Source organism: Piliocolobus tephrosceles, chromosome 14 (genome assembly GCF_002776525.5).
Source record: "Piliocolobus tephrosceles isolate RC106 chromosome 14, ASM277652v3, whole genome shotgun sequence".
NCBI classification, from domain to species: domain Eukaryota; kingdom Metazoa; phylum Chordata; class Mammalia; order Primates; family Cercopithecidae; genus Piliocolobus; species Piliocolobus tephrosceles.
The window spans coordinates 106,326,863-106,338,934 of NC_045447.1; the positions used below are offsets into that span (position 1 = coordinate 106,326,863).

Genomic DNA, 12,072 nt, shown 5'->3' on the forward strand with positions numbered 1-12,072 from the left:
AGAAAATATTCTATTTTCTTAGCAAAACAACGGATATACTTACAGAAACAGCCACACAAGATGAACTGCAGTAAAGAAACAAGACTGGCCACAACTGGCCGGGCGCGGTGGCTCAAGCCTGTAATCCCAGCACTTTGGAAGGCCGAGACGGGCGGATCATGAGGTCAGGAGATCGAGACTATCCTGGCTAAGATGGTGAAAGCCCGTCTCTACTAAAAAATACAAAAAACTAGCCGGGCGAGGTGGCGGGCGCCTGTAGTCCCAGCTACACGGTAGGCTGAGGCAGGAGAATGGCGTGAACCCGGGAGGCGGAGCTTGCAGTGAGCTGAGATCCGGCCACTGCACTCCAGGCGACAGACGGAGACTCCGTCTCAAAAAAAAAAAAAAAAAAAAAAACTGGCCACAACTGCAAACTGCAGGTGCAAGGCAGGAACACACGTGGACTCACCCTATTATTCTCTCCACCTTTGCTTATGTCTAAAACGTCCAACAAAGAAGGTGGCTTTAAAAAATGTGTAAAGGCCAGGTGCGGTAGCTCACGCCTGTAATCCCAGCACTTTGGGAGGCCGAGGCGAAAGGATCATCTGAGGTCAGGAGTTTGAGACCAGCCTGACCAACATGGTGAAACCTCGTCTCTACTAAAAATACAAAAATTAGCCAGGCACGGTAGCGGATGCCTGTAATTCCAGCTACTTGGGAGGCTAAGGCAGCAGAATTGCTTGAACCCGGGAGGCAGAGTTTGCAGTGAGCCGAGATCACGCCACTGCACTCCATGCTGCGCAACAGAGCTAGACTCTGTCTCAAATAATAATAATAATAATAATATATAAATAAATAACGAGTAAGCAGCCAGGCGCGGTGGCTCACGCCTGTAATCCCAGCACTTTGGGAGGCTGGGGCAGGCAGATCACCTGAGGTCAGGAGTTCGAGACTAGCCTGGCTAACATGGAGAAACCCCGTCTCTACTAAAAATACAAAAATTAGCCAGGTGTTGTGGCATGCACCTGTAATCCCAGCTACTCAGGAGGCTGAGGCATGAGAATCGCTTGAACCCGGGAAGCGGAGGTTACAGTGAGCCGAGATTGAGCTACTGTACTCCAGCCTGGGCAACAGAGCAAGACTCCGTCTCAAAAAAAAAAGCAAACCATAGATGAGGTGTAGTAGCTCACATCTCTAATCCCAACACTTTGGGAGGCCAAGGCAGGAGGATTGCTTGAGCCCAGGAGTTCAAGACCAGCCTGGGCAACATAGTGAGACCCTGTCTCTACCAAAAATAATAATAATAATAATAATAATAATACATTTAAAAGCCAACTATAAAAAGCAAACCATGACAATTATTTCATATAATAACACAACCGCATGAGCTAGAAGTGCCACAGAACCTCTGGATCCACAGAAACCTTCCTGTCTTTATTCACTTGAATTAAACCTGTTTTTCTCTATCTTAGAGTAGCAACAAACTATCTTTAATAAAAAACAACTACCATTACAGACACACACAGTCTTTCCCCTGTCTGATGGTGTCTTGTACACATCACACACTCACAAGGGAAGAAGAGCTGGCAGGGAGAGATGCTCAGTGCTCCCCACATTTGTCCTGCACCGTCTACACAGGTCCTACTGACCCTGTTCTCTCCACTTTCTGCTGTTCTTAAAGCAAATGTATGATTTTTAAAACACAGTAGCTTCTAAAAAAGAAGCTGGGCCCCCAGTGGCTTCCTCCTAACCCTAACCCTAACCCTAACCCTAACCCTAACCCTAACCCTGGCCTGCGATGCTCTGAGGGTAGCAAGGGGCGCCTGCCTGCCACTCAGTCCCCATCTCTCCATCCACCTCCCACAGCAGAGCAGAGCCCAGCTTGGGACAGCAGGGTTTGAGCCCAAGGCGGCAGCTAGGCAGCCACATTGGGCCCGCTCCTGCTCTGGAGTTCAGCTTCAGGGGCCACACTCTGAGCACTGGACAACACAGGGTCTAGGGCCAATGCTTTACCTGTCAAAGCCTGCATAGTCCTAGCCAGCCCTGGCTACCAGCCACCACCACCTCAGATAGCTGGTGTACTGTCTGAGAGGAAACCAAATCTTTCTTACTCCCGATGTGTGTGACAGTTTCATCTGGTCCACGTGCATGGGGAAGCAGGTTCAACTGACTGGGGGATGCCCAAAACTGACAAAGAAACTGATCTCCTCCCTCAAAGGAAGGGACTGTGGTCCCTAAGTGACAGGGGAGACCTAGCAGGAATCCCATATGGACCTAGGCAGGATGCTCAGACACAAGGGCACAGGGACACCCCTCCCCGACCTTCGGGGCTCACAGAGCACTGGGCCAAGATAAGAAGCATCATTATTAACCCATCATGGCCTAGGCAGTGGCTCATCTAGGGCCACAAGCTCCTGGGAGACCAGGCAGAGCCCAGACTCCCACTGTGGAGTCAGTATGGAGTCCACAGGGACAGACATCATATATAGTCGCTCCTACTCAGGTGGTGCCAGGCACCCCCAGGGGCCCAGAGGCTCTCAGCACTAGGCCTGGCCTTCCTCCGGATCCACCTGCTAAGCCACAAAGCATGCTCGCTTGGCGTCCCCAAAGACGAGCTGCTCCATCACAGCTGTGCCTGTCTTGAATCCCGTGGAGGGTGCCAGGTCCACGCCTCCACATGCTGGCAGGGCTGGCCTGGAGCACACCATCCGCATGCCTAGGGCTGGGCAGACTCCCTGGCCAGGTCCCAGGATGACTGAGATATACAAGTGCCCAGTCGCCAGGCCCTGCAGGAAGAAACAGCAACAGGGCTCGATGTGGGAGTTTCAGACATTTTTAAAAGTATAAGGGTCCCTAAATATTCCTTCATGATCCCCTGCCCCATATTCTAAAAGTGGGAAAGAGAGGCCCGGCGGGGAGAGAGTTGCCCAACAATTAAGTGACAACAGTGTGGCCACAGGGTCATCATCTTTGGACGCCTATAGCTGCCTCGCCCCAACTGTCAGACCCATCTGTGCTTCAAGGATTCACAGGGCCCCAGCTCCCACCCACGCCAGGCTTCTTCATACCAACAGCAGACCACTGCCACCACCCAGCCCCCTGAAAGGCCCTTGGGTCTCCCAGAGCCTCCCTGCTCCCAACAACTTTCTATTCAGAAATGGACACAAGGATGTTCTCAGGGGTTATCAGAGGAATGGGAGAATCCCACACTTGCTTTAACCAAGACCAGGACTTTTCCTGCTCTGGAAGCAAACAATCAAGGAGGCTGGGCCTCACCCCCGGTAACTCTGCAGAGGAACCTCCTGGAGGATCCTCTGCCAATCCCCCTGTTGCCCCCACTTCCTGCAGCTGCCCAGGTGCTGGGAACAGGGCTCAGCAAGTGCAGAAGGCAGCAGTCAGGGGAACTTTGGAGGCACCCAAGCTTGAAGGGCAGGTGGGACTTCTAAGACGAAAGGTGAATGTGGGCACAGGAGAGGTAGGGCAGTCCCAAGCCAGGCTGTAGGGGCATGAGACAATGCTTAGGGCAGCCCCAGAGAGGTGGCAATGGAAGCCACTTGAGACTGAGCAGGGACAAGGACCAGAACGGGGAGAAGCTGCAGGTGCAGCAGCAAGGAGACAGAGACCTGAGTGAGGCATGAGATTCAGTCTGCAGAAGACCTACAAAGCACTTGCTGCATGTTGGGTGCTGTGACCAGTCCAACACCCAATTCCACCCACATGCACCTCTCAGACAAGGACAATGATGCTCCAGGGCTTGGCACTATGGCACCGAGGTGGCACACCAAGGCAGTGAGGGTGTCCGGACCTCCTCTCTGAGCCTGAGCTCAGGTGGAGTCAAGACCGTTCCCAGACCTCCCCCATTACCCTCCCCTGACCATGAGGACCACATGGGCACCCAGCCTCAGCCCACCTAGCTACGGTCCCTGCTTGTGCCCTGGAAGCAGGAGCTGCCACCTTAGCACACCTGTCCTCTTAAAGCTGCAGCTGAGAACACAGGGCAAAGTGTCCCACGGCCACGCAGGACCAGGAACACCAGGTTGCTGACCAAAGCCCATCTAATTATCTTCCCCACCATTCCAGGGAGAGGAAGGGAAAGGGTGCAGTGGGAACTGGGACAGATATGGCTCTTATTGAGTTAGACTCCAGAAATCACTAGCAGAATGATTAGGCAAAATCAACCAGGGAGCACCCTCCTCACTCTGGCCTCAGCCAGCACCGTGCTATGATGTCGACAGGACACAGACACATCCTTCATTGCATGAGAAAGGCAACAGGACTGGCACTGTCTTCCATTCACCACCACAAGACCCTCCTCAGCTCTGATGAGAAATTCACACACTGGGACCAGCAGGCCAGCATCCTTCCCTCAACGATCCTATTAGCTACAAATGCAGGGCAGGAGCACAAGCAACTCGATTTGGAGCACAATCTGTTAGTAACTAAACGCACTTTAGTTCAAGAAATAAAGTTTTTTAAAGAATTAAAGTGGTACACCTCTCTACAGGAGAAAAAAAAAACCCACAATTATTGTCTCCTTAAATCTTGTGGGTTTTTTTTCAATAAAGAGTTAATATTTTCAACTATGATATTGGCCATAATTAAATAGGTTAGCTAGAGCCTGTGTTGGCATGGGTGTGAGGAACAGGCATGCTGTTGATGGAGGGTGAACTGGTACAAACTTTTTGGCAACATCTACTGAAACTGAAACGCTGATGCACATTCCTCTAGACTCTGCTAGAGACTTTGGGCAGAAACATTCTTATCCCACCTTACAAAGGAGAACTAGGCTCTGAACAGGGCAGTAATTTGTCCAAGGCCATGTGGCCAGTACATGGGGAAGCCAGGTGGTGACAAAAAACAATCAGCAAGCAGATGCCTAAAGAGCACCCACAGAAACAGATACACCCTCGTCCCAATTCTGCTAGGGACTCACCCTCCAAATACATGCCACAAAAATGCCAAGATTCTTCACTGTGCCAAAACATTTGTGTCAGAATAGCAAAGAGCTGACAAATGAAGGGCATCAAAGTGGGGACAAGTGAGGTCAGCAACAATTCCTTCTCACAGAGGACACTGCCAAACCCAAGCTATGGACAGAGACAGGGACTGTAGAGGCTGCCCAGGAGCGGCTCGATGCACTTGGTAGGAGGAAGAGGGCTGCTTCTCTGTGTGCAGAGGGAAAAGTGCTCGAACAGATAGTGCTGCCTGCTGGAGAGGGTGAGCCCCATTACAGGAGACCAGAATCCGGCTGAGGCCACTCCCACTCCATATTCTCAGAGTCCCCGGCCTCCCTGTCACACGCCCCACCCTAAGATGAGGAGTTTTGCAAGAGCAGCCGCATCTCACCCCTCTTGTAGCTCCAGCACCACTGCAGCATGGATTGCAGAAGGCGCCAATACCTCTTGACAGACAACAGACTGGAGTCCTGAGGGTGATGGGGAAAGACCCAGCTCCTGCTGGCCCAGGGTCAGCCACTAACTGGTACTAACTGAGCACCTGCTCTGCCCAGACACTGACTTCAGCACCTGCTTGGATTCATTGTGTCCTCTCCACAGAGGGGGGGTCATACTGGTCTCCTCAGACCAGGGGGAGGCAAGGAAGGCTGCAAATGGTTTAGGCACCTGTCTGGGCTGACTCAGAGCAGAGGTGCCAGGTGATAAGCCTGGAAACCAAGAGCCAAGGGCTCACCAGGACACAGTTAAGTGGGGGAAGAGAGCACACCACCAGGCTATACTCCTGACCCCACACCAGTCCTTTCCAAATACATGACACTCACAACAATCCTTTCTGGGTACACAGTACTGCACTCCCATTTTGCAGAGGGGGAGCGCCTCTACCCAAAGCCACATCACTAGCAAGGAGTAGAGCCTGGATCCAAACCCTGGTGTATCCTCCCAGAAAGCAACTCCTGCCAACAACGCTATGGAGTCAGGGAAGGGGAAAAGAGAAGCTGGGGAAGGACTGTCCAGGTCTCCCGCTGCCCTGCCGCCTGGAGACCCTCGACCAGCCTGGTGGTCTAACCTCCCCTCCCCACAGTGGGAATGACACAGACCACTGAGGTCTCCGTCCAAGAGGAACACAGCCAGCCACAGCCAGGGGAAGGGCCTGAGATGGGGGGCTGGACAGGAAGTGGGCCAGGGAAGTCATGCTAGCTGGTGGGAGCGCAATCCCGGCAATAAGGACAGAGCGCTGGGCCTGGGGCAAGGGTACTGGGGGACCCATGCCAGGGGCAACCTTCACGTGCAACCCCGAGCCCCTACTCGGTTAGGCCGCTGTCCACGACCTTTCCCCACCTCAGAGACACTCATGAAACAAGCAGAAACGCTCCGAAAGCAGCTGCGCCCAGAGAGGGGAAGTGATTTGTCTGAAGGTGACAGAGCCGCAGCCACTCAGACCCAGGCCCATCATCGGCCTCTCCTAGCGGGTCACCAGCATCCGTGGCCTCAGCTCTCGGCTCAGCCACTGCCCTCCCAACCCCACCCCACGCTCAGACACACCCGGAACAGCGACCACCGCAGAGCATCAGCCCTTACGAAGCCCTGCCCCACCCGGGCCGCCCAGGTCCACACAGAAGCAGGCGGGCAGCTGCAGGAGGCGACAGGGCGCCCGGACCCCTGCATTAGCGGCGTCTGCAACGGACGCTGCACAGGCACGCTAGCCAAGGCCGGGCCCACTCCCACATACTGCCCGGGTCCCCGGCTCTGGGCCCGTGCCCCCTCCGCCCCCGCCGCCCACTCCTGCCGGCCCCCGCTTGGCAAGCTGACCTTGGCCGCCCTGGTGCCAGGGACGACGCCCACAGGCCCCGGCGCCGGGCGGGGGTCGCGGGGCAGGGCGGCTCGGCTCACCTCCTTGAGCTGCTCCATCTCGCCGCGGATAGCCTCATAGTCCACCTCGAGCTCCTCGAATTGCAGCTTGAGCTGGTGCTTCTCCTCGAGCACCGCCAGCCCGTACTCGGCCGCCTGGATCTTCTCACGCGTGGTCTCGGCCAGCTCGTGGGACAGCCGCTTCACCTCGGCGCGCAACCACTCGGGCTGCGCCTCCATCACCAGCCGCGCGTACTCCTCCTCCTCCGACGGCGCCGACATGGTGGCCGAGGGCCGAGCCGGCTCCCACCGAGACTCTCGCAGGCCGAGCCCTCCTCAGCCGCCGCCGCCGCCGCCGCCGCCCTGCCCCGACGGCCGCCCGCCCGCCCGCGCCGCCGCACGGCTCCTCCCCTCCGGCGCGCGGGGCCCGCTGGGGGCTGGAGTCCAGCCCGCGCTCCGACTACAAGATCCATCGTGCCCGGCGCCCGCCCGGCCCCCGGCTATGATTGGCCCATGCCCTGTGAGGGGTGGGCCCTCGGGCGCAGCCACTGACGCCGATGTCGCCCAGGGGACTGTGGGGACAGTAGTCCCGCTCGCGCACCGACTACAAGGCCCGTCCAGCCCCGCGCCCACCCGTCCCCGGCCGTGATTGGCCCGCGCCGCTAGCGTCAGAGCCGGATGCACCGGCGCCTTGCAGTCCCCTGGACGGCGGTCGAGTGGGCGCGGCCCGGCGGCCTTCCCAGCACTCAGAGCCGGGGGCACTGCTCAGCCGCCGCGCCTCGCGCTCCCTTGTGCCTCTGGCAGCCGGCGGCCACGCGGGGTGGCAAGACGGCTGCCGGGAGAACCCCCAGGGGGAGGCGGGTGCGGGTGGCGGGACTGGGCTCCCGACCCTGGGGCGTACAACGCGGACAGAGCCCAGGAGACCGCGAGCGAGAAGCGCATCCGAGAGCGCGGGCGAACGGCTGCAGCTGGAAACCCGGGGACGGTGTGACGCATGCTCTGTGCAGACGTCGTGGGGGGGGGGGGGGGGGGGGGGGGGGGGGGGGGCCAGCGGGGGGCGCCGAGGGGCCAGCGGTAACCTCAGCGCTGCCCCTCAGTCCTTCAAGGTCTATTTCTTGGGAATAAAGACATTTCCATTAATACAGGGTCATAAACGTGGTAAATATAATTGTTGTCTCCGCATCTATTTTTAGGCCTGACTTAAGTTGTTTGAAAGCCAGTCGTACCCTTCGCCTTGGCGTGGGTAACACTTCTCCGTATATGGTGGTGTGTGAGCCCGTTGATTCCTTATCTCATTGACCTAAAGCGCAACACACCCCGCAGCTGCTGACCGCCATAGCACCTAATGGCCAGTATCAGGGTACTGCAAATGAGTTCACCCTTCCCTCGTGTTTTCTTTAACCAGTTCACAGCCCCCAAGGGAAATTCTAAAGGATGATTCCCAAGGACCCGAGCACAGGCATAGTCCCTTCCTTCCCACCGTCTCTCACGGCCCCTCCCCACCTGCTTGTCCGCCTCCCTTAGGCGCCCCTAACCTCTCCGGGACCTAACAATAATAAATTTCATCTGCTTTGTGCCTGTTCATTTTACTTCCTCATTGTAGCTCACCAGACCCCCAAACCCATTCGGTTCTCCTAGAGAGTGGCTATCTTGGCTTATGGTCACTCTCAAGACCAAATTAGAAGCCATGACAGCAGAAATCACAGCACACAGGGTCCTGACACTATCTAATGCACAGTCCACAGTCTAATGGCACGAGGGCCCAACACCATACTGGAGAACTTCAGTATTATTTTTCTGGGCCAGGATCCAGTTGCATTCAGTCGTCAGGTTTCCTGAGTCTCCTTTGATTGACCTTTCTGAAGAGTGCAGTGCACACCGGTATATGCTCATGGGGAGATGAGGTGATGCGTTTCTGGCAGGACTCTCACTGAGGTGTTGCTGAGTTTTCAGAGCACCAGCTGGGAGACACATAATGTCGATTTGCATCTCTCTGATCGATGCTGGGATTTTCTTTGGTAATTAGTGTCATGAGTGAAGACTTTGCAAACATAGATATAGCCTATCACTCCTCAAACCTTGACCCACTAATTTTGGCATTCAAGACTACTTCTTGCCTGAAATAATTATTACCATACTGGCTGTTTTTTTTTGAGACAGAGTCTGGCTCTGTCCCCAGGCTGGAGTGCATTGGCGCAATATCGGCTCATTGCAACCTCTGCCTCCCGGATTCAAGTGATTCTCCTGCCTCAACCTCCCAAGTAGCTGGGACTACAGGTGCCTGCCACCATGCCCAGCTAATTTTTGTAATTTTTTTTTTTAGTAGAGACAGGGTTTCACCATGTTGGCCAGGATGGTCTTGATCTCTTGACCTCGTGATCTGCCTGCCTAGGCCTCACCAAAGTGTTGGAATTACAGATGTGAGCCACCATGCCCGGCCATACTGGCTGCTTTTCTATTTCCATCAGTCCTTCTCCATTTATGAGTTGCCTTTGTACTGTGAGGCAGCTATACCTTCTCATTTATTCCCTTCTCTCTCTCTCATTCATTAGCAGTGTGGATCCATGGATTCTTATTTTACTCCATGGGTTACAATCCATTACTTTCCTTACTTGCTTTGATGCTCAAATGGTAGCAGATTTGGCCCGTGGGAGCTCTCCAAGCTGGCTCCGTGTCTTCAAAACATCATAATTTGTTATTATTGTTATTACTTCCTTGATGTCTGATGCCAGTTGTTCCAAGATCATCTTGTGCTCTCCATTTCCCAGACCTGAAATCAGTTATTTCCTCAAGGAGCCTGATTCTTTTTAGTGTTTTGTTTGTCTGAGGAGAATGTGTCATAGTTTGACTTGTGAAATTAACTAATCAGTTGTAGTAGGAATAGGATGACCAAGTGGCCTGGCTTGCCTGGGACTGTCTTGGGCTGGGCAAATTGTTAACTGTAAGTGGGACAGCTCCTAGTGTAAAGAAGGAACAAGCCTTGTTTGAGCGTGTACCTAGCAAGGGAGGGACTGATGCCCCACAGTGACTTGCCCAAGGTCACACAGCCTCAGGGCACCACCTGCACCTGATCCAGCCTGATCTGACTCCAACCGCCCCAGCCCCACCCACACCTTCCCATAGGGCAGGCCTGAGGAGGGATGGAGAAGGACCGTGGGGGTCTCACGCAGAGAGTGACCATGACGCTTTGAACTTGGAGACAGGTGGTGGTGGAAGGGAGGCCAGGGAAGGCTTCAGGAACATTCTGTTACAGGTAGGGACTCTCCTAGGTGCTGGGAGCGGAGGGTCTGTCACTACCCTTGTGGGCTTCCTTCTGGCAGGAGGGACAGCCCTGGGTGGGAGTTGCAGTGTGTGACGGGGTGGAGTGGATCAGGACAGCCTTCCCTGAGGAGACACGTGAGGGAGACGCAGAGGATGCACAGGAATTGGCCAGCCCAAGGCTGCAGGAATAGGGGGCTGGCAAGCATAAGAGAAGCAGGGTGGTCCCGGCAGCAGATGAGCCACCTCTTACTGAGCTCTGCCTGTGTCCCCAACATTACCAGGTACGTGACATACATCTTCTCATTCAATCTTCACAATACCCTGAGGGGTAGAAATGATGCCACCTTCTTCTCCTCAAGTCTATGTCTCTGGCCAGACTCTTCTCCAAAGTTACACCATCAAGCTGTCACTCTGAGGTCAAGCCACTTCTCTCCAACATCCAGCCCTAGTCTCCGACATCCAGCCATAGTCCCCGACATCCAGCTGCTCCTCCTCTCTCTGCTGGCTGAGCCTGGGGTCCTTATAGGCACAGGATTGGGCAGGGCAGGGCCATGGGTGGTTTAGGAAAGGGCAACATTTGAGTGGGAAACAGATATAAGTTCTCATTTTGGGCTGCAGTTTCAGGCCTTTCAGCTTGATAGTAAGGCCCACTATCTTACTATCCCACCCTTTTCTGCCTGGAATTTCTCTGCTCCCCCCGCCCCCTCCCCGTCCCTATCACCTGGACCGTTACCGTCACCCCCTCACTGCCTCCTTGGCTCCTCCTTCCCCTAGGTTTCTCTCACAGCAGGGCAGCCAAGAGTTTCCTCAGACCCAAGTCAGGTTCCATTCCCACTCTGCTCCAAACCCTCGCAGAGTCAAAGCCAAGTCATCACAGCTACCTCCAAGGCCCTGCACACTCAAGTGTGGCTCTTGCCCTACCTCTTCCTTCCCCTCTCCTCTTGTGTAGCTCTTGTAAACCAAAAAGTGTCTGAGACAAGTCTTCATCAACTCAGAAAGTGTATTTTGCCAAGGTTAAGGATGCGTCCATGACACAGCCTCAGGAGGCCCTGATGACATGTGCCCAGGGTGGTCGAGGTACAGCTTACTTTTATACACTTTTGGGAGACATAATGTCAGAGATATTTGAGCCAGAGCAACTCCATCTCGAATAGGGGCTGAGTAAAATAAGGCTGAGACCTACTGGGCCGCATTCCCAGGAGGCCAGGCATTCTAAGTCACAGGATGAGACAGGAGGTCGGCACAAGATACAGGTCACAAAGATCTTGCTGGTAAAACAGGTTGCAATAAAGAAGCCAGACAAGGCCGGGCACAGTGGCTCACACCTTTAATCCCAGCACTTTGGGAGGCCGAGGCGGGCAGATCACCTGAGGTCAGGAGTTCGAGACCAACCTGGCCAACATGGTGAAACCCCATCTCTACTAAAAAATACAAAAATTAGCTGGGAGTGGTGGCAGGCATCTGTAATCCCAGTTACTCAGGAGGCTGAGGCAGGAGAACTGCTTGAACCCGAAAGGCAGAGTTTGCAGTGAACTGAGATCACGCCACTGCACTCCAGCCTGGGTGACAGAACGAGACTCTGTCTCAAAAAAAAAGAAGCCAAACAAAACCCATCAAAACCAAGATGGCAGTAAAAGTGACCTCTAGTCATCCTCACTGCTCATTATGTGCTAGTCATAATGCATTAGCATGCCAAAAGGCACTCCCACCAGTGCCATGACAGTTTACAAATGCCTTGGCAACGTCAGGAAGTTACCCTATATGGTCTAACAAGGGGATGAACCCTCAGTTCTGCAAAGTGCCCACCACTTCCCCAGAAAACTCATGAATAATCCACCCCTTCTTTAGCATATAATCAAGAAATGACTGTAAGTATCCTTAGTCAAGCAGCCCATGCTGCTGCTCTGCCTGTGGAGTAGCCACTCTTTATTCCTTTACTTTCCTAACAAACTTGCTTTCACTTTACTCTATGGACTCACCCAGAATTCTTTTTTGTACAAGATCCAGGAACCCTCTCTTGGGGTCTGGG

General features: G+C 54.4%; 1 protein-coding gene across 4 annotated transcripts in view; it reads right to left on the bottom strand.

The window, feature by feature from the left end:
• Positions 1 to 7,827, bottom strand: part of BICD2 (BICD cargo adaptor 2) — a 48,823-nt gene extending 40,996 nt beyond the window's left edge. Inside the window, exon 1 of one of the 4 annotated variants that reach the window (XM_023187774.1) lies at positions 6,744 to 7,827. In XM_023187774.1, coding sequence (XP_023043542.1) covers positions 6,744 to 7,064 — 321 coding nt within the window. In that variant the 5' untranslated portion in view covers positions 7,065 to 7,827. The remainder of the gene's footprint in view (positions 1 to 6,743) is intronic. The other 3 variants (XM_023187776.1, XM_023187775.2, XM_023187777.2) reach the window with 3 other exon arrangements.
• Between the last annotated feature and the right edge of the window lie 4,245 nt (positions 7,828 to 12,072).